At 40.2% G+C, this 23,797-nt stretch overlaps 1 protein-coding gene across 1 annotated transcript in view; it reads right to left on the reverse strand.

Annotated features, from left to right (window-relative positions):
* LOC101848497 (nuclear hormone receptor FTZ-F1) overlaps positions 1–23,388 on the reverse strand; it is a 53,220-nt gene extending 29,832 nt beyond the window's left edge. The window contains exons 1-4 of the mRNA XM_005092266.3: positions 23,031–23,388; positions 6,408–6,533; positions 5,371–5,511; positions 831–2,008 (exon numbers count right to left, since the gene is read on the reverse strand). Of these exons, the coding sequence (XP_005092323.1) occupies positions 831–2,008; positions 5,371–5,511; positions 6,408–6,533; positions 23,031–23,223 (1,638 nt within the window). The 5' untranslated portion in view covers positions 23,224–23,388. The remainder of the gene's footprint in view (positions 1–830; positions 2,009–5,370; positions 5,512–6,407; positions 6,534–23,030) is intronic.
* Positions 23,389–23,797: the final 409 nt, after the last annotated feature.

The following is a 23,797-nucleotide window of genomic DNA, read 5'->3' on the forward strand; positions in this document are numbered from 1 at the left end:
AGAGAGAGAGAGGGAGAGAGAGAGATAAGAGAGAAAGAGAGAGAGAGAGAGAGAGAGAGAAAGAGAGAGAGAGAGAGAGAAAGAGAGAAAAAGAGAGAGAGAGACTATTGCCGCCATCAAAAGATACATTTTCCACTACTAATACACAGTAGATCCACGAAACTTCACAAGATGATAAGAATGACATGGTCTGTGAATTTAATATATTATGCCTAGAAACTATATTTCTCAATCTGATCCCACCAAAAGTGCATCTCCAAGGGGTGTAAACCCACCATGCCAGGCCTCTCTTTCGGTACAAATGTTTAAATTGACATATATACATCACTAAATAGGTCAATAAATCAAATCAAGTGAACTTATTTTGATAGCTCTTAATCTAATGAATGAAATCCCGGTAAAAGAGACCTTTTTCAGCAATTTCCGAAAAGCGTCATAAAGGAAAGTGCCCAAGCTACTGTTAGCAGTTTACCAGTACAACGATTCCAATTGCGAGCTGCTGAGAGCAGCTTGTCGGAAATAAGGAGTTTTAAAAAAAACCATTACTTCTTATTTAAAATGAGTCTTTGATGAAATTTGAACCACAACAGTATTGAGCTAACCAGTGAAGTTATTGGTCCTTGGCTTACAAGTTACCATTTCCCCCCTTCTCCCCCATTTTAATATATTTCTAATTCACACCATTTTTTCAGTTTTTTCCTGTACCTGGCACTCATTAATTTTGAACAACCTCATCAATCTTTATTCTATTTGCTATTGAATGTTTCAAAGCCTGAGTCAACAGACAAATGTGATAGAAGCTATGAATCCTAAACAAGGTCACATCTTACCTCATTTTCGTCCACCATGGTGGCCTTGATCTCTGCGATGAGAGAGGAGAGAACTGAACGCTCCTGCTGGCCCGAGGCACCAGCACCCTGGAAGGCCCGCAAAGCTTCTATCACATTGGGATTTGGCTGTGGGGCGGGCAGGAACCCCCCAGACTCGCTATCCCGCATCCCTGAGCCCATGGAACTGTTGGTATTGTTATTGTTGTTGACGCTGTTGTTGTTGTTGTTGCCATTGGTAGCCGTAGCGGACATAGCACCATGTCGGTTCTGCCCGACCAGACCATGCAGGGAGCTGGGGCTCTGGAGCTGAATGTCTGCCAGCGCCTGCATGTGATGCTGTTGTTGTTGTTGTTGTTGTTGTTGTTGTTGTTGTTGTTGTTGTTGTTGTTGTTGTTGTTGCTGTTGTTGTTGGTGTTGGTGATGGTGGCCGTTGTGGTGGTGGCTGGGAGGGCTAGACTCTCCCCGCCCCAAGGGACTGTTGTCTGACCCATGATGATGTGGATCCTGTTGTTGTTGTTGTTGTTGTTGTTGTTGTTGTTGTTGTTGTTGTTGCTGCTGCTGCTGCTGCTGCTGTAGGTGGTGGTTCCCACCACTGGTGTGACGCTGCTGTTGCTGTTGCTGTGAAAACTGCGAAGACTTTGGGCTGTGGGGTTGAGGTACAGCCAGCGCGGTGATGTGTCCAAAGTTGTGAGAAGAGAAGCCCTGAGGTGTGGCCGCCCCGCCAGATCTTGCACCCACGTGGGCTGGTGGGTGGCCAGACTGGGCGAGCTGGTGGGGGTGGGCAGGTGGTGGTGGGGAGGAGGACATACCCATGCCCAGCCCACCGGGGCTGACCGCCGTGACCGAAGACCCAGGGGGTGGGGCCGGGGCGGCAGCGCTGGAGGAGAGGCAGTTGAGGCCCGGGATGAGCCCAGGCATGAAGGCGGAGGTAGTGGGAGGGGCACCCGCATACACGCTCAGGCTGGCCTGCAAAAGCAAGGGGTCGGGCTTCACGTCTTCTGGCGAGCCAGGGGAAGCCCCACTACCCAGCAGCCCATTGCCCATCAGGGAGAGCTCCCCGCATGGCCCGTGCAAGACATGGGCCTGTTGGCGGGCTGCCTGCTGTTTCAGGGCGCGGTCGCGCTTGTACATGGGACCGAACTTGTTCCTGCCACCACGCATTCGATCCGAGCGCACCGCTGGGGAACACAAAATATCCAGAATATATATATTTTATTATAATTAATTCAAAAGCAGGTGGACCCATTAGCATTGATGTGTATCCATGACTTTAAGATCTTAATTTTTCACCATCTATACAAGCACAACACCCCACTAAACACAAGCAGGTCATCCCGAGTTTAGTCTTAGTAAGTTTGTTTGTTTTTTTAGTAGAGGTTTTACGGCGCTCGCACTGCATAAGGTCATACGAGCGCCAAGGGGTGGAGGTCAACAAAGAAGTCTTCACAGGGAATCGGGCTTACTCTGCTCACCTCTCTAGCTTCATCAGCACAAAGTCTGTTTCAACTTTCAAGGCACCCCGCCTGGAAATAGCAGGTCACAAGAGTATGACAAAGATACAAAAGAAGTTGAGGAAAATGACGATAGTAAGGATTAGGAAAGAAAAAGCAGCAGTTCCCTGTTGTAGTTCAGGCACAGTTATGAGCATGACATTGTTGAATCAGCCCATTTACAATTCTACTGTGCATACGAGAAATGTCCCCCCTTTGGGAATGGCCTAAAGACACTTTGGTGAGTGGTTCCGCCCCGGGGGGGGGGGGGGGGGGGGGGTAGTCTTCGTAAGTGTAACAACACTTGTGACACTTGAAGATGAGCACGCAGTCACATGCATGCATACACGCAAGCACATGGGTAAACACATAGAAACACAAAATAAAATTCACACTATGCACATTATAGTCCCTTTGTGACCTATGTGATGTATGCCATCGTTATTTTCCCTAATAGGGCGAAGGAGCCAAGATGCTGCTGTGACATACAAGGCATTCGTCATGCCTTGCAAACCGTGAGGACCATGACAACCAACATCATTCATCATAGCTTGTATTCTGCATATTGCTTCTATAAGAAGCATTTTGAAAAAATAAGCGAAGGTTCACACTAAGCAATACTTTTTTCGTGCTTACAAATCTTTTCCTTTTAGAGATAGTATCAGGTCCAATTAAAGGCAACCAAACACTAAATCTAGCGCTATTCTTTGTCCCTGGGGATCCAAAACTGACCACTGAATCATGAACTGACCCTGCCGTGTCACGAGGGGTTAAACAGCACGAAACGATTCATTTTCTTTTTTAAAAAATGGCCACTAAAAGTAATCAGAAAACTCAGAATGTCATTTCCCCATCTGTAATTTACAAAGACATTACAGCACAGGTACTTCCTACTTGCTTCCCACATCACATTCTTGTGGTACACAAGCCGAGACACTGAAATATGTCCAACAACACAATTCTGATCATTTAAAAGAATGCTGGCTTTCACCTTGTCTGGACTGGGCCAACCCTGGTAGTGTGGGACACTATATCAAAGCATACAATGAAGATACAGACACTGTAAAAATATCTTCCTCAAGGCAGAATCAAAGTCACTGCTTTTGTGGCAACTCAACCGCAAACACAGGTAAAGGATCTCCATTGTTTTTGGTGATTAATTGCATTAACATAGTCATTTCTCAACCGATGAAATAAAAAATACATTGATAATAAAAAAGTAATTCAGATCTGAAGAAACCCAAGTATTGCTTCGTTGATATTTCAACTTCTATTAAGTTTTGAATAAGGAGAGTGGCATCCCTTGAAAGCTTATTGCTTTAGCTATGAGGTCATTACCAAAATGTAGACTATTTAACGGAAAGGGGGGGGGTTCTACAACACGAAATAGCGGGGTGTGATGTTTTTCTTTTGTGCGAGGCAGTCAAACTCGATGCATGGACTCGCAAAGCTTGTCTCAGTTCTTGACACTTGGTTACATAGTTATAGCTTGTTCTGCCCGAGTCTTGGCTATAGATAAAACCATTTCTTCAGACTTTTACCGGCAAATTTCAGGGTGGTAGTGAAAGCGAAAGTAGATCTAGATTTTCCCGATAGAGCCTCGGCATCACTCGTACACTTCCGCTTGCCGCCATAGCCGCCTGTTCGCATGAAACATACTGTCAGACCAGGAAAAGCTGAATGATCACGACCGACAAAATGAACTTAGGGACGTTATCGGATTTGGTTTTCAAATAGTCGAGAACTTTTATGTATTTTCCCGGGTCTTTTCCGAGGCAACTAACAGATTTCCTCAAATTTTCTTTTATTGCCGACGCTTATCCAACCATTTCCGTGGCAACAAAATTTTTCCGACACAAATCCGACTTATCCGACCTAAACAAAAATTTCTTACCAATTTCCGACTTTCCGACTTCCCTGTACACATATTGTGCGAGGCGGTCAAACCCGATGCATCGACTCGCAAAGCTCGTCTCAGTTCTTGACACTTGGTTACATAGTTATAGCTTGTTCTGCCTGAGTCTTGGCTATAGATAAAACCATTTCTTCATTTGTCTTTCTACTTATATGTAGTTTGATGAGAACCACAAGCTTTGTTACCGATATAACATAGTGATGTGTGTAGTCTTTCTCACATACACCGTTCGAGACATCCAAAGTGTAGAATCTGAGCGCTTGTTCAGTCTTTGTTCTTTCAGGTTGTTTATATTGTTATGGCATGTTCTCTGAAAGTCTTGTCAATGGATGAATTCATCTCATCATTTATCTTTCTATTGGTATTAAGTTTTACAGATTTGTCTCTTATAATAAGCGAACAAATATCGATTAAAGATTGTGACCTGCGATGCCTTGTGTATGATAGAATTTTCCACAGCATGTGGGGTGCATATGGTTAGCAGTCAAGGGGTTCATAAAAAAAAGCAATCTAACTGCAGCTCCCTCTAACCACCTGCAAGTCATAAACGATACACCATATTCTTTAATTCGTCACCCTCTAGATTTTCTTCATCCAGTTACCTTGCATATTTTACTTCACTTTTCGGAAAACCATTCAAGATTAAATCTGGAATAAAAGACAACTAAATAAGAGGGGTTTTCATAGCCTGATGGTTCTAAGACAACATTTATAAGCATCATTTTCCTCAATTTTGAATACAAAATTCACCTCTTTCCCCCTGTTTAATAAAGTTTTAAATATAGAAACATCGTTTCAATATGAAGTCCAACATACATCATCAGGGAATAAAAAAATAAATAAATAAATAAACCTTGCTATTCAATCCCAACAAGAAAAATAAATCTTCTATTAAAAAGCATACATGCAATGAGATTATTGATGACAAAAAAAGTTCATTAAAAGAAGGTGAGGCTTGGAAGTTTATACCTACACTAGTAAAACAGAATTAGGAGTTCATCAAAGGACTGTGTCAATAAGTAATGGAGTGACTTTGAGAAAAGAAAATCTTCAAATTTCATGTTACATAAACACGAATAACAAAATCTGCATATAAAACATACATAGAGAAAAAAGTCAAAAGAGTAAACTATACCTTCCAGCTTCATGCCAACATTGAGGCATTTCTGGAAGCGACAGAATGGACATCTCTTCCTCTGGCTTTTGTCTATCTGGCAGTTACGATTGTCCACACACGAGTAGACTTTCTTGTTCTGCACCGTCCGCTTGAAGAAACCTGACAAGCAAATAACGTAAAGCAATGACCAACTCATAGGAGCACTGTAATGGTACGAGTTGGCAGATTTGATTAAAGAGAAATACATCAATTCATCAATGCTATAAATGGTATCCAGGTATGGAACGTACAAGACAAACAGATGAAAACAATGGCAAGAAACAAATGAAGTAGGACTTACTAGTGGTGCTCCCCAACCATCCCCTGCGTTTGTAGATTCATTAACTCATTTTAACACCAACTGTACATACACTTCGCAACAACACAGAGCTCTTGACTCAGTGTTAAGGGTACAAAAGAAAACAGAACTAGAGACAGTAGGCAGAGATGACATTAACACATGAAGCATCGATATTCACATGTGTTCCAAGATTATAAAAGGGACATGCAGCTTGCTACTACCGAGTAGTTGTCTATTTTTCACTCCAAATAACTGGTGGATGGGAATCACTGTCAAATGCAATATTTCTTATTTCATCCAGCTAGAGTTATATCTGATCATCACTTTACTCCCCGTTAGAAATAGTCCCACTGCTGGCACATTCAGACACTTCCCCTGCCTGCACACACACATATATACAGAGCTACAAGTTTTTACTTTCCATACCCAAATGTTCATTAGTACAAGGGAAGCTGGTCAGCAACTTAAACGATAGAACAGAATGATCTTGTGGAGGGTTTTAATGCCGCAGTAAAAAGGGCTGATGCCAAGTACAGCAATTTAGTGAAATGTTCTATAGGAGGCAAATCAAAAAGTATTTAATTAAGACACAATGGAAAAAAATCCCTTGCATCTGTGACAAAGACAAGTCTGATAAGTGCAGAAAAAGTGAGAATGAATAACTAAAATAATGCCATGAATCAGGTGCTTGCAGATAATATTTCCTGTTCCTCACCTTTGCAGCTTTCACAAGTGAGAAGTCCATAGTGATAGCCTGAGACTTTGTCCCCACACACAGGGCATAGTTCTTCGAAACCGACTTTGACATCTTTGAAGTCACTGTCTACCATGGACCCGGAGGCTGCAAGGGGAGAAAACAAAATGTATTTTTAATCTGTTTGGCCAATTAAAAATAGCTATCCTCCTGAAAGAGAATGTAAGTTGGAAAGGAAAAAAAATCTTTCCACCAGATTGGAACAGAACAGCCCTGTTTGAAACAGTAGGCGTGAGAAGGAACACTTCAATACACAGCAAAGAACCCACACTACACAAAACACGCAAGAAGATTTAATGTGGTCTCCTACCACGGCCAAGATTTCACACACTTCCAACAACTTTGGCTAAATTACGTTCTTTAGTCTAGCAAATTCCAAGCACAAGACAGACAGCAAAGCAGCCCTCATTGTCATTGGAGCCTTTTTGCAAGACAGCAAAGGATATAAATACTTCAGTTTTAGTTTTAGTTAGAGTTTAACGGCACTAATAGGTCATGAAGCGCTGAAGATTACGTGTTATGAGATGGTAAAATACAAAAGTAAATGAAGAGAGGCCAGGATGATAAATGTTTGATGAGAAAGATACAAAGACTATAGCTACAACAAAGTAAAGAAGCTGACAGGACAAAGAAACAAAGAGACAATTGCAAAGTGATATGGACTCGTCACAGCAAAAGCCACAAACATAATATTTTTGCAAAATACTGAGCCCAACTTTTGTATACCCCGCTCAAAATATCCCCTCTTTAGTGTGTTGTTGGTCGATCGGCCCTCTGCGAAACTTCTTCCCTATGTTTGTTTTAGCTTTCTCTCAACTGCTGCCTTCAATCTTTATCAAGAGACCAAAATTTGTAATAGTTTATTCCTATGAAGCAACACATTCCCAGACATACTAGGTCCAAAAATTTGCACTAGATTTTCTTGATGTATCAAACAAAGAACTGAATGTGACAAGAGCTCATTCATCTATTATTTAGAAATTAACTTTTTTAAGCATTTCTTGCAAAAATGACCTGCATGACATAGACAATCAAACTTGATCATGCACTTTATTACATGATTTTAACAGCAGTTTTGCTTCAAAAAATTATTGTGCTCAAAATCTGACTTCTACCTCCCTTGAGCAAGGGGCAAAGAGGCAACAAGTACCAAGACCATTTATCTGTTTTCATAAATAAGTTCAATAATTGTAATGGCAGCAGAAAAAATTAAAATACTAATGAAAAAAATACAAGAACAAAAGCAACCAGTCTAGAGATACTTGGCAAATGAAAGGAGTCTGATACATTCCCAAAGCCCTGAGTACCCATCTAATACACTGAAAGTGAAAGAGAATTGTTCAATAATTGTGATACCAAAAGAAATAACAAGCACAAATTTCCTTTGAACTAGGCAGTCTCCCTTAACACTTCCAGTACCGGTCGCCAGAGTACTTTTATTAAGGGTTTTTCAGTATATTATGAGCCTTTGGTACTGTAAGTGTTAAATCATAAATGTTTCCTTCAATAAGATTAATTCTGGCAGATATTTCTGAGCCTCCTGCACTTGTTTCCCTTTTCTTTTTGTATTTACCCGGATATGTTTATCCCCCTCCATATAGTATAGTATTAGTATAATTTTTTCCAATTTTTTTACGTTTTCAAGCTTTTTTCCCTTCCACTTCTTTCCTTCAGCAAGTTCAACCATCAAGTGCTTTTTCCAAAGAACACCAAAGAAGCATGGATGTTCACAACGTATGCCTCCCACTCCTCAATGAGAAAAGAAAAAACCAAAACCAAAACAAAAATATTATATATAAACGCTGGCAGACAAGCGAGCCAACACTGCCCACCCTATATACTGACAAACAGAGCAAGTACAACCCACATTTGAATATACCAGCTGGATTCCCCTAAGAAAACAGCTGTTGCTTGCTTTACAAATGAAATTTTCACTTTACAGGGTAATTAACGGACGGATACTCATTATGCGGGGAGAGTATAGATGCCGCACAAGGTGTCACCAATGGGGGTTTTGGGTTTTTTTGGCTCGAATCCATCTGTTCATCAACTAAATATAAATGTGTGGCGTAGTGGTGAAATCAGGCTTATGAAATTGAAGAAACAGAGACATTTTTCCCATCTGCTGGGCAATTTTAATTGATTTGGAGTTATGGCTCAGCACCCTTTATGCCCACTCAAAAACAGTGCATTTTACTGAAAAACGTTGAACAAAGGAACCAAAAATACAAATTTGCAGTTTCCAAAGGCACTCCACTCTGAAAGTCACCAAATTTTGGCAGCCAACATCTCAATGATTTTAGCTCTGACACCAGGCAACCCCATCTCCTTCAGTCGCCAATATAATCTCATCTGCTATTCCAAGATAGATGGGTATTTTTTTCATCAAAAACAAGAGAAAAAGCTTGTATAAAACTATAACAGTAACTCATCATGTGTAAAATTGACCAACAACTGATTCCCCTGTGTCATGACGCATATTTTTTCTTCTTCAACTAAACAATATTTGACAGTCTTTTATTCTTAAAACTTCCCGTACATCTTTTCTCTGTCAGATGCATATTCTCACAGCTCTATATATTGCAAATTCGGTAAACAATTAAAAAAATTGAAAGCCCCATGATGGTATCCATTGTCTTTAAGTTGGTTAGTGTTTTTCAGCACTTGCAATACAAATATCTTCAATAAGATTAATTCTGGCACATATTTCTGAGCCTCCTGCACTTGTTTCCTTTTTCTTTTTGTATTTACCCGAATATGTTTATCCCCCTCCATATAGTATAGTATTAGTATAATTTTTTCCAATTCTTTTATGTTTTCAAGCTTTTTTCCCTTCTACTTCTTTCCTTCAGCAAGTTCAAGCATCAAGTGCTTTTTCCAAAGAACACATAAGAAGCATGGAGGTTCACATCGTATGCCTCCCATCCCTCGATGTGAAAAGAAAAAAAACCCAAACAAACAAAAATACAAATCCAGGCAGACAAGCAAGCCAACACTGCCCACCCTATAGATATACTGACAAACACAGCAAGTAAAACCCACCTTTGACTATACCAGGTCGTGTTATAAAATAATGAGAGAGTACACAAACACACAAAAAAGGTGGAGAGATTAAGAACAATAGATGTTTGACAGGAATGAAGGAGCAAACTGTGCCAGAGCCCCCGCCAACCATCATCTTCCGTCTTTATACCCCAAAATGAATATATATAACAAACTGTAGAGGTGTTCAAAGAAAAATTACTGGATATTTTCTCTTGCAAAACAGTTTAAGCCAAAGGTCAACATGACATATATAACACACGCATTAACTCTATTTAAAGGAAACAGAACTGAAAAATTTACATGAACAGCCAAGTCATGATTTGATTTTAAAGTGCGCCAAAAAAGCATGAGAGCGTGTCTTCTCAGGTCATTGAACATTGTGAATGGCCACAATGCATCCTCAAAAAGTTAAAAACCGGACCACTTATCTGAGATATAAGGATACCAGAAGAGAAAATGTCACAAAGGAAAATTTCAGTTCCCACTGAGAACCAAATATATCAAACTTCCACATGATGTCAGCCAAGAAAGTATTTCTTTTAGTAAGTGGCAAACACAATGAGGTCATGCGAACATAAGTGGCAAAAATTAGAAATGTTCCAAGAGAGTTGCAGTTTAAACATGATAGATTTTCAAAAGATAGGAAAAAAGAAGCAGATCACACCAGAGCACCAACCACCAACCAGCCAAGTACGAATCGCATGCAAAGTTGTGTGCCACATGACAAGCATAAATTCCATATTTTAGACTAAGGCCTACATGGACACAGCATGAAAGCAGATATATTTTCATTTATCCTAGGTAACTTCATAGACATCAGTATTTGAGTTTCTGTGTGTTTATATATGTGTGTGTGTGTGTGTGTGTGTGTGCGCGTGTGTGTGTGCGTGTGTGTGTGTCTGTTATATGTATACATATATGTGTGTGTTTCAGGTTCCCATATGTGTGTGTGTGTGTGTGTGAATGTGTGTGTGAATGTGTGTGTGAATGTGTGTGTGAATGTGTGTGTGAATGTGTGTGTGTGTGTGCGTGAGTGTATGTGTGTGTGCGTGTGTGTGTGTGTTTGTGTGCGCGCGCTTGGGAGGAGGTGGTGTCACACAATGCATGATGCACTCTTTACAGCCTACCACCTTAGGTGTCAAAGTTAACAAGACTATACAGTTTCTATCACTATCGGGTACAGGAAACAATCTTTTCTTGCTTCTGCCCTTGAGGAGCAATCAAAACTCAGCTTAATTTTATCCCACTATCTTCAGTGACAGAGACAAAGAAAGCTATGATACACACTGCACTCTCCCTGCGCCCACTTGGCCTTCTCTATCAGTGGCTGCGCCCCCTGAGATAAACCTGTGTAGATAAAGCAGTCCGCACACCTTCCATCGTTCCCACAACAAGAGTTGCCACATACATACACTTATTAAACTCTTCTTTAGTAGGAGAACATACACTGTCACGACAGGAAATGTAAAAAAAGACCTTTCACTTCAGGGATTATTTTTTAAAGTCTGCCTTGGGTTGCAATCTCGTCATTAAAATAGTGACAGATGTTTAAATTATCAAATTTGTATACGTATTCACATAATTTTCCTGTTGGCCTTCAAGATATCAGACTTCAGTAAGGCTTTATTACAACTTAATAATGGCTACACGACCGGGCTAGCTGTACTTAATAATGATGGCTAGACTGACTTTCTAACAGCAAAAAATAGGCCTACTGAATTGTAAATAAAGTTTTTGTTTGCAATCTAAAGTATAAATTGTATTTGAGACTACACCAAAAGGTGCCTTACTGATAGTTCAAGTATTTTAAGCCTGAATAGACCTGTCTACTCATCAGGTTTCTCATAGGGCCTAAAATAAGTACGGCTAGACTGATAGGCTAGCCGTACTTAATAATGATGGCTGAATTGTAAACAAAATTTTAGTTTGTAATACCCTTTAAAAGTATTTGTATTTCAGACGAAACCAAAAGGTGCCTACTTACTGACATTGACATGCATGACATTTTAAACCTGAATAATTTACTAGATATAATAAGACCTGCGTACTCAACAGGTTTCCGTCAATAGGGTGGTCTCCTAGATCATGTAAGTACGGCTGTATGACTAGACGACTAGGCTATCTGTACTTGAAGTACGGCCAGCGACTTCGTTATTTAAACGTTCCCCTCCTTGGGTACTGGTAAAATGCAACGCATTTTGACACTTGACCCCCTTAATCACATTGAAAATCCTCAACAAAGTCAACTTTACAGACTGGAAAGAACCCTTTAAACAGTCCAATCATTTCATGTTGTATATCATTGCTATTGTAGGCCAACATCAGTCCTCATGAAATGTTTAGAAAAACTGGTTTTGAAAGAACTGAGAAAATCAACAGAAGACATTGTAGGATAACATGCAATTTGCCTATCGTGCCAAGAGGGGCGTGGAGGACGCCATTCTCGTGTTCTTAGATAACATCTACAAACACATAGACACACCAAGAAATTACTGCAGGATACTTTTTGCTGATTTTTCATCCGCATTCAACACAATCCAACCGCACATAATGGTTTCAAAATTAATTAACATGAACATAAACAAGAACATTATAGCTTGGATTCTTCAGTTCTTAACCAATCGACCTCAATATGTAAAATTAAATGGTGTAAAATCCGACCTAATATTCACGAACACCGGTGCGCCCTAAGGCTGTGTAATCTCCCCTGTCTTGTTTACGCTCTACACCAACGACTGTACTTTAATAACAAAAACATCAAACTAATCAAATTTGCGGATGATTCCACTTTACAAGGCCTTATAACAACAAATGAGAATGAATACAGGGACGCTGTGAATCTATTTACAAATTGGTGTGATAACGTAAAAAAGACAAAGGAATTAATAATAGACTTTAGAGTGAAAAAAGACCAATTGCAACCACTATTTATTAAAGATGAAGAGGTGGAGGTGGTAAGCTCTTACAAGTATCTTGGTGTAACAATCGACCACAAACTTGACTGGCATCCCCACGCTGCTCTTGTGCATAAAAAAGTAAATCAAAGAATGTTTCTTTTAAGGAAATTAAGAAGTTTCCGTGTTGACAATAAGATTATTTTTTTATGTCCCTTTTTTACCATTCTATGATTAAAAGTGTGCTATTATTTTGTTTGCTGCTGGGGTGGGAATTGTAAGGTGAAAGATAAAGAAAAATTTGACAGAACCATAAAGAAAGCCAGCAAAATCTCTGGATATGATTTTATAAGAATGGATGAAATGTATTATAACACCACACGTATATAAGATAAAAAGCATTATAAACGACCCATCACACCCCTTTTCCACACAAATTGTAAGATCACGCAGCGGCAGATATGTACCTCCAAAAACAAAGAAAGGAAGATGTAAAAGAAGTTTTTTACCATCTAGCATAAGGCTTTTGTCAGAATGAGCATAGATGTGGGTTGCTTTTAGAGTATGTATCTGTATAACTCCAAAGGTCTAGTATTTCATGGCTGCCACTCAGAAATTTTAAAAAAGGAGGAAATTCACGCGAAGGCGTACGCGCGCTCTCCGAAACCAGTGAGATCCAGAGGCAATATATACTGGAAAATCTAGCCTATGGTTTTGGAAGGGAAAACTGTCATATTGTTAACCATAGGCAACTGAATTAAAATGTATTTGAAAAAAAAACAACAACAAACATAAAGGCAGTAAGTTGACTAACAAGCATTCGAGTCAATTTGACAGTTTGGACTTGGTGACTAAAAATCCAGTGTTTTTTGCCAGCTGGTGTCTTATAAAAAGATTTCTTTCTCTTTAAACTTGTACATACATAGACGTAGAGCAGTATCGGATCAAGGATACACAGGCACTCCTGTACAATGGCGGTCCCGTTTGCACTTAGTGCCCCTGTCTGTAGTGTGTTTCTTATTCAGAGATCTAAACTGAATTAAAATTATAGCCTAGGCTATCTAATCTAGATCTAGATATATCTAAATATGTGTAAATCTAGATTATATCTAAATCTAGATTATATCTAGATCTAGAGACAGATTTTCTAGATCTAGATCTAGATTCACTTCCGCAGCAGCCCCAATAGCCGTCATGTAAACAAACGGGACCGCAAGCCGCAATTGTAATTGTACAGGAGTGCCGCGGGCCGCGATTTCTTTCGCAAAAAACGGCTAGATCTAGTTCAATTTTCTAATGAACTTTTCGGTCGCACACCGGCTGCTTCTTTCTCATTCCAGCTCCTTTTATTTTTGCATTCTGAATCAATTTCTCTCGAATTTCCGCCAATTTCAATGACAACTCGGCGCGCTAACGTCCCGATGCCCGATCGACACTGTGTTGCTCCCACTTTTTAAGTGTAGAATTCTGTGGTTGCTCCACAACAATAAACAATGTGAAACTAGCGCTGGGCCTAGAAGAACGGAAGTAGAAAGTTACGGGCGGACATGCGCAAACCGCGTTTTCGTCTCTCTCCCCGTTCGGTGTTTTCCGCGGGGGAAAAAAAAAAGTATGAAATTTGCGACCAAGAGTGGTCCTACGGAGGAAGGGGGAAAGTTGCGGGAAAAGCTAGATGTAGCGGAGTTTCCGCTGTTTAGCGGGAAAGTGGCAGCTATGGTATTTAAATTCCTGCATGTGGTTGAATGATGCATTTGATGTAAATGTACATTTTGTCAGCTTTACTTCTCCTTTCATATTGAATTTTAATGAGAGTAATATATATGATTAAAATTTTTTATGTACACCTGCATGTGTTTTTACGGTCCTGTACAGCCAAGGAAAATTTCCCTCTGGGATAATAAAGTACTATCTTATCTTATCTCTTATCTTACTACCAAAAGTCAATCTGTAGAGGGGGAAATCAGTGTGTGGCATACCAACACTAAACAAAAAAAAGAATGACAACGTCAATATATAATAAAAACATTTTTAACAGTGAAATATATAGTACGTAAAGTGCAAGAAAGGAATTTCAAATTTCCATATGATCTTAGACAATTGAAATGGAATATACATCAAAAGTGTTTTTCTTCAGGCTCAAGAAAAGAAAGTTCTGTCTTGCCTTTATTGGATAAATAAATGTAATGATTTTTCAATTTTATAGGCCTACTCAGTCTACAGGTCATCTTGTGTGAAATAATATCATCAGATTTAATCAAGCGCAACCTTTAATATGAAGGCTTCTCCTCCCAAAGCTGGAAAGCAATTCAAACTGAATAATAAAATTATATTGTAATGGCAATCCCATCTATCTGGCAGTTTCAAGTAACAGGATTGAGGAAAACGAGACAAATTTAGGGAATGATCAGAGCAGAAAGTAGAATCATAAAAGCAGGATGACTTGGGGGGGGGGGGACTGCTTAGTGATCACTCTTGCCAGTTTTTAAGAACGGAGTGTCTACATACACCGTAACCAAGCACGTAGTCTCATTATAGACTACGTATACGGTAACCGGGCGCTTAGTTTCGGGGGCCCCTTGAAAATGCACAGTAAATGCTTCGCTCCCTTCATTACCTTGACTTCTTTCATTTTTTTTCCCGCTTTCCTGTTTTATTTAATTTTGTACCAAGTTTCACGTAAAACTTTGAACCCAAATAATGGAACACACCTGTCTTGTTTCCTCATAGACAACTGTGAACCCAAATAATGGAACACACCTGTCTTGTTTCCTCATAGACAACTGTGAACCCAAATAATGGAACACACCTGTCTTGTTTCCTCATAGACAACTGTGAACCCAAATAATGGAACACACCTGTCTTGTTTCCTCATAGACAACTGTGAACCCAAATAATGGAACACACCTGTCTTGTTTCCTCATAGACAACTGTGAACCCAAATAATGGAACACACCTGTCTTGTTTCCTCATAGACAACTGTGAACCCAAATAATGGAACACACCTGTCTTGTTTCCTCATAGACAACTGTGAACCCAAATAATGGAACACACCTGTCTTGTTTCCTCATAGACAACTGTGAACCCAAATAATGGAACACACCTGTCTTGTTTCCTCATAGACAACTGTGAACCCAAATAATGGAACACACCTGTCTTGTTTCCTCATAGACAACTGTGAACCCAAATAATGGAACACACCTGTCTTGTTTCCTCATAGACAACTGTGAACCCAAATAATGGAACACACCTGTCTTGTTTCCTCATAGACAACTGTGAACCCAAATAATGGAACACACCTGTCTTGTTTCCTCATAGACAACTGTGAACCCAAATAATGGAACACACCTGTCTTGTTTCCTCATAGACAACTGTGAACCCAAATAATGGAACACACCAAGGCACCAACCTCCCTCCCCTCCCCCCCCAAAAAACGCGTTAAAGTTGTTTATTTATTTATCCTCTTTATCCTCAATTAGTCATGTATCACGGCACGCATTTTAAGCCCTTTAAGTGTCAAAAAATACCCCCACCCCCTCCCCTCGGTCGTCCCACACTGGTTAAGTCCCGAAAAACACCTCAACCAATGCAACCAGTGTGAGTGAACTTTGTTGACCTCAACAACCGACGGTCCCCGACACACATGCTGCTAACATGTAGGAGGTCAGGTCACGTGATACGAACGAGCGCTTGAAAGTTTCACTGACAGGTCTTGATGACGGGCCCTAGTAACCAGAACTCGGACAAATCTTTTAAAGCAATGGAAGAACAACGAATAGATTATTTCTAGGCGGAGGCCCTATGTCATAATTGTTACAGCAATCAGGCCATCGTTGGAGAATTCTGGATCTTAACAAAAGCGAAAGAAGTCAAGGTAATGAAGGGAGCAAAACATAACTGGTACCGTGCACTTTGCTCAAGGGGCCCCCGAAACTAAGCACCCTGTTACTGTGTACGTAGATACTGAGACTACGCGCCCGGTTACCATTACATAGAAACTCCATTTTAAGAATGATCAACTGTGAAATTAGTGTGAAATACATGTAACATAACATAATTGAAAAAGAACAATTAGGACAAAGTACTAGCACCTTTTTCTCGTTAAGTAATGACAGAAACTGATGCTCAAGTATTATTACCATCTTTCCATCCTTCAATACAAAAGTAAACTCTCCTCCTATGCCCAAAGCAGCTTTTCAATTTTGAATTTTTTTTATTAAATATATACAAATTCCAAGAATTCAGGCTTACTGGGGGCAGGGCTCTCCTTTACGCACAAATGTGCGTATATTACCCATTAAACCAGCAGATTACCCCTTTTAAGTTTTGGTTGTGCGTGAGCATTACTCTTTATAATTTCATTTCGGGGGTTTGCATTCTCTATCCCAAAGCCGAGTCATGATTTGACGACACACCCACACACAAGCACGACAGTCACCTTCTGTGTCAGAAGAAGTCGACTAGTCGACCTACTTATCAGCTGCGCAAAGTATCCGGCAACACAGGATTGTTTAAGCACAGAAGCTCCGTCCATTCTAGTCGCTCACATTTGCCGGTGTCATGCCTTGAGTTTACCCCTGCCGCCCTGCCGTGAGATAACATTACCCCCATCCTTCTTTAACACACAAGTAAACATGAATTGTCCGCCATCGAAAGTGTGGAAAAACTGGAATGTGAACCCTGGGATGGCTCTGAAGAATAATGAAATCAGTTTATTTTCCAAACCTGCCTCTCATCCCTGCTCGATCTCAAGCATCCCGATTTTCCGGACTTTATCGCGTGTACCCTGATTTTTGGGTTAAATTTTTTGTTCCTCCTCTTGCGCTCGATTTTTAGAAAATCTTACTCTTGCCTTTTTTTCTGTCTTGACAAGCACTCATTAAACTTTTTGTCAGCAGAAATTCGCAGCACTATTTTCCAAAATGTCTGTTGAATTTAGTAGTTGACTCACCGAAAGTTGTCTTGGATCTTTGCTCATGTTATTTCAACTATAGCCTGGATTGGAAGTAGTACTGATTTGGCATTCCAACTTAAAACATTCTCATGACCTACTTTCGCCAAAACATGCTTTGTCCGAGTTTTGGTTAGTTGGGCCCGTCATCAAGACTCGTCAGTAAAACTGTTTCAATCGCGTGTCGGCACCACATGGCATGACTTCGGCATGTGAGTTCCGCGTATGTCGGGGACCGTCGTTGATGGGGTCAATTTAAGTTCTCATGTACACTGATTGAAGCGCCTTTCGGGACTTATCCGGGGTGGGGTGGGGGTGGGGGGGAGGGAGTGTAAAACACTTGGAATAGGAGACCTTCACATGATACTTCAGGGTTAAAGGCCGGCACTATTTCTCCGAACGTTCGGGAAAATAAAGCTGGGCACTATTTCTCCGAACACTCTAAAATCACATCCTTTCCTGCAAATTTCGGATATTATAAAGATCTATAATTATAGTATAGGCCTACCAAAGATTGTTCGTATACAGTATGGTTCAATCGGTCAAAAAAATGTCCGCAGTAAATATTTATATAAAAAGAAATGCTACAGTTCTAAACAGTTTTTCGCTACAGATATGACGTGTTGCCTATGAAGGGTGCTGCTCTTAAACTTAATGTGTTGTGTTCACTCGTGTGCTATCTAGATCTAGATCTATGGAGGGTTATTGATAATGACACATAGAACTAGCATCTGTGTTTGTCGCGCCAGCGACCAATCAATCGTGGCTCGATTTTTTGGCATTTTTTGGTCCCCGAATCGGTGAATAAAAGTCAAATAAAAAAAAGAAATAAAAAAAGACAGAAACCGAACCTCTTTACTTTTGAAAGAAAGTTCACCTAGCTTCACTTCGTCTCTTTCTCACTTGTCACCATGTTGATTTGTTGAATACGTTACAGTTACTTTTATTTTTCCCTCTTTGTGGTGTATTATTTTGTTAGCGTGTATTTTTTTCTTTCTTGTTATTGTTCTGATATGTGTTGTTTTTCTATCAATTTTTTTTTGTTGGGGAAAAAAAAAGGGGGGGGGGGTGTTGTATAGTGTAACGTCATTTAATTTGATGTTCCTACCTTCATTAGATTCTAAATATATATTATATATATACATGTATATATATATATTTAAATGTGTTATGTTAGAGCGCAGTTCCACCAAAACCCGATTACATGTACTGACACTGGCAGGCCCCTTAATGTGTGTGATTCCATAATTTACATGTAATATCCTGTACTTTGTTTTAAAATTACCCACATTAAGGGTTAAAACAGCCAATCTTCTTTGAACAGGTGGACTCACGCCCTTATTTGTTAATTTTTTGTGGTTGTTTATGGGCTGTTCTAATTTTGATTTCATTCGGTTGTGAAACCTTTCTTTTTCACGTTTTTACACTCATCTAAAAATCTCTAGACTAGCTCTTGAAAATTGAAATAGTATAGACGTAAAAATTTGCTCCTGTGTGTGTGTGTGTGTGTATGCATGTGCGTGTGTGAGTGTGTCTGTGTGTGGTAGTAAATGTGTAAGTGGAGAGTGAGGAGCGTGTGTGCGTTTGTTTTTCGGGCTTTATTTCAGCCTTTCAGTAACAGTTCAAAGTTACATAGAAAAATAGAAACACAGGATCCATTCACTCCAAGGCTCATGAGTCGTTCCTCTCTTTCAGTTTCACTCATTCATTCAATTCCTGTGTTCTCTCCCACGGCTCATCTCCGTCCGTATGACTTTCACACCCCACCCCCTCCCTCCAAGCACACACAAAGAAAATCTCACTCATTCCCTTAACCCTGCGAACCATGGACAATAATATTAGCAAAACACTGCCTTAGCTGTATTCCTTTCGTTCGTGAGCTGTGGACCAGGCCAGGGGGGTCGGTGTCGTCGCCTTGTAGTTGCTGTCGCCTGTGGATACACTCGTACATTCTTCCTAATCTTTCACCTGCTCTGTCACTCACACTGTCTCTCCATCTGTTGCCCACTGATCATGTTTAGTTAGTGTGAGTATAAGTTTGAGTGTGTACATAAGAGTGTGTACATGTGCATGATGGTGGTAGGTGTGTGGTGGGTGTTACTGAAGGTTGTCTGTAGTCGGGCTTGCCATGCGGTGTTCCTTCCCAGACCAGAGACAGAATGAAAGTCGGCGCCGAACTCTCGCAAAAAATAGGCAAAAAATCACGAGACCTGAAGCCGGAAACCGCCCAGAGAAATAAAGATCGGCACTATTTCTCCGAACGTTCGGAGAAATAGTCACTGCATTAAAAAAATATGATAAAACACACACAGGCACGCGCGCACGCTCACACACACACACGTGGGCGCTCACACATACACATACACCACACACACGCACTCCCGCAGAGGGAATATACATGGATAATAATGGACACCCCTGGAATATTTTTAAGTCAGCTTGGCAGTGACCTAGAGGTGATGTGTCGTTGATCCCGATTTTTTTCACGATGTAAAGTCCCATTTTTTCCCCACTGAGATCCTGACTTTCAGAATTCATAGAGTGGCAGGTCTATTTTTCTTGGAATATTATAGTCGGAGTTGACCCCTTTTGGTTTGTCAACTCCATTTTATTTTTGATAGTCTAACCAACTGCTCAACCACCACCACTCTTCCCCCCTCCAAATGGACACAACTCTAATTCTAGTCAATATTAGTCATTTACTTCTTAAGTTAATTCAATCATAGTTATGGTCACTCTATGTGTGTCTGTGTGAATGTGCATGTGAGTTAAAGGATGGCAAGCAAAAAATCTTACTAAAATACTATGATGAGATATTGACTTTTACCCTTTAAGTTTCCAAAACAAGGGTTTCAATACCCCTTAAAATTGTAAACCAAAGGGTGAAGGAACCTCTTAAGTCGGCCTGAAAAGGGGAGCCCTGGCGGGTACCAGTCATTTCGTCGCACGGTTATTTCGTCACACCAGTGCAGTCAAGACGTCACAGTCGTCTCGTCACACCCCAAATACACAAGGTTGAACAAAGGTTTTAGATTGAAGAGAGGTGAGATTGGCAAGATCATCATGTAAGTGTTAGAACTGAATTAGCTAAATGTACTGCAATTTTGCTTTTATTAAGCCTTGACCCTTACTTTAAAATTTATAAAAATAAAGCAACTTACTCTTTACCAGACATTGTTTTTTTGCCTCATTTAAACTATTGTTCAACTACTCATGGAACAGTTTAGACGAAGATTTAATTTACATTAATAAAATAATTTATTATAATTTCAAAAAAAGCTTTTTATGCTTAAATTGCTTAAAAACAAGAGCCCAACGATTGAACTGGTTACTTTGAACAAAGATTGCTGGCGCTGATCCTTCAAAACCGACTATAAACAATTTTGGAGAGATTTAGGAAAGTCATTTCATCTCATACATGATGTGTATAATTATGGGGTGTGATGAGATACCGTGCAATGAAATGACCAGTTTCCTTAAAAACTGTCAATGTCATTTAAGCAAGAGAATATTAGATGTTTTAGACCGCAGATTAAAATTTGGTCTACAAAATCCGAAAACAGTCTTTAACAACAGAAAGTAGCCAGTATTGTAAAATTGAAAAATACCTCAAACTGCAGCCTCCCAGTGAACATTGAAAATATTACCTAATCTAAGCTCTCCCCCAGAAGCCATGTTCAATTCAGTTGAGTTGTCTTTTCGACAGAAAAAGTATTACAAAGTCTAGATTATGGTGATTATATTTTTCTTATGATCACCACTATAATTCTACAGCACTTTGATTTTCATATGTACCCATTTGACACAAATTTTGGCTTTATAATACTACTTTACATCCATAGAAAATGATTAAATTAACCTTTAAAAGACACTTGTTGATGTTTTTATTCAAACTACAAAAAGCCTAGTCCTGCAACAATATTTTGAATTTTTTAAAGGTTGGGGGTGGGGTTGTCAGGAAGCCAGCCCACCTAATCTAATGAAAAAAAAATCAGGGAGGGAAGGGTAATGTTCGACACATATTTGTTCTAAACATCTCATAAATCACTTAAGTGTTCTCAACACTCATTAACACACCCCCCCCCCTCCCCTTTATTGTCAAATGCCACCTCTATTCTCACCCCGGGTGAGAATAGCGCAGGCGAGTCTTTTGGCTATTCTCAACCGGTGGGCGTTCACCATTATAGCCTAGATCTAGATCTCTCGGCAACAACCAATTTTGCGTTCACCTTAAACCACAGAATTCTACACTCTGATAACAGAAAAATTGTAGAATTCTGTGCCGTGAACAAACATTCCATTACTACTGTTAGCCTACTAAAAGCGTACAATTTTGTCTGTGGGCAGTGGAGAGAGAGAGAGAGAGGAGTAGTGCGAGAACTTCCGGGCAAAACAAAATGGCGACCCGCGTAGTTCGGCTCGATTCAAAAAGTTAAATAGCCGTAGTATCTTTGTAGACGACCAAATTAATTTACTTTAGTGTTTTAACATTATTTTTAAACTTTATTTTGGTCAATTTGATCGTCCACACCAATAGACAGTATTCAGAAAGAGACAGAGAGAAGAGGGGAGGAGTAGATCTTGCGAGAACTTCCGGGCAAAACAAAATGGCGACCCCCGTAGTTCGGCTCAATTTGAAAAGTGAAATAGCCATAGAGCATCTTTGTAGTCGATCAAATTAGCTTACTTTTGTGCTATATATAACGTACTTTTCTTTGCCTTTATCCATTTGATCATCCACATCGGTAGACAGTATTCCGAAATTAGGAAAAACAGGTCTTGTTTCACACCGGGTGAGAATAGCCTACGGTGGCAAGTCTCATCCGGTGTGAGAAGTCGATCGTATTTCTATTCTCATCCCGGGTGAGGATAGCCACTTCCATTGTGTCATTGTCAAACCACAGAACTAACTCTTCAACAACAACAGTCATTGAAATAGGGTGCTAGTGCTTCTTGTCTAGTGTGCAAGTCTAGAACGGTACAACAGTGGTTAAGAAAAGCAAGACGCCCTGACAAAAAAAAAAATTTGAAATTACTAAATTAGATAGAGAGTGTGTCTTTTCTGTGTTGGTGTGTGTCAAGTGAAAGTGCAATTATGATTCTAGACTAGATATCTATATATGAATCTATCATGTGTGTACAGTGTAGAGTTGTAGCCTTTTGACTTTGTGGCATGGCCTGTGGCTGGGGTGGTGTGGTGTGCATATGAGTGTTTGTGTATGTGCATAAGTGAGTGTGTGGATGGGTACTGTGAACTTGAGTGTTTGACACTTCAGTGATTGCTGTGTGTCCTTCAAACCAAATGTGATCCAATACTGCTGTTGAACGAGAGACACACCTCCAAACTATCCAACACACCCATCTGGGTTAGAGTTAGACCTGGGACAGTTCTGAGAAATGTCAGTATGCCAAGGAACGTCCTAAGTGACACATGAAGAAGCTTTGTAACAAGATATTTATAATCGCTGCATAAAGGAACTGAGCTTTTTTTCTGAAAAGGGGTGCTCTTCATCACATTGATCTCTCTATCGTCGTCGAACAACAACATGGAGTTGACCTCTGACACGATTTGGGCCACCTCTATTCCGGTCTGCAGCTAAAATGAGGACAAATTACAAGGCCCATCGACCACGAGGTTTTGATATGGAGCAGACAACAAACAAATTTGAGAATATACAAAACATTTCAACAAAATACCGTTCAGATCCTCCTTGGAGATATCGTCTAAGTCGTGGGGCCCTGACAGTAGGGCTGAGGCAGTTGGGGTGGATTGTCTGCCGGGTAAAAGGGGATGCCCCGAGCCGAGGACTGCCTGAGCGTGATGGTCATCGTTTGACCGTTCCCCGTTAGTTCCGTCGGTAAGATCCAGTATTTCGCTAGTATCAATCATACCACAGTGAAATAATCCAGGCTCAAGAAGCCTTCAAAAGTCATATTTGAAGGACGGGGCACCGATTTGCGGCAGCAATGTCTTCCAGCTGATTTGTTTACGAGTAAACCATACGACTTTTCTTTTCTGCATTCGAGCACTTCAACACCAGTTCCTTGAGGTAATCTGCGCATGCGCGCTAAGGCCGAACTAGGTCGAACGGAGATAGCGGTAAACACAGGATCACGAACGGATCTACCTGTCCGAATTACAAAATTTTGTATGCTTCCAGTATCGATTCATGATAGCTGTCCCTTCACAAAAGTATATCTACTTATGCTTCGTATACCAGACTGTTTGAACATATTCTAATGTTATTTTTTGCTAAATCAGTGGATTTATTTTTAAAAGGTTCCAATTTACAAGAATCCCTACGAACATAACCAACGCTCTACATGCACACGACATGCTCTCATTGCAGGTTCACAGAGGCCATCAGCCCCAATACACGTTACAAAGGGCTATAACTACACACTAAATTTGCCTGTGGTCGCATTTGAAGCGAATGTGGCCTCCTACTATAAGGAATTTAGAA

The sequence above is a fragment of the Aplysia californica genome, unplaced genomic scaffold, assembly GCF_000002075.1.
Source record: "Aplysia californica isolate F4 #8 unplaced genomic scaffold, AplCal3.0 scaffold00043, whole genome shotgun sequence".
Classification (NCBI taxonomy): Eukaryota; Metazoa; Mollusca; class Gastropoda; order Aplysiida; family Aplysiidae; genus Aplysia; species Aplysia californica.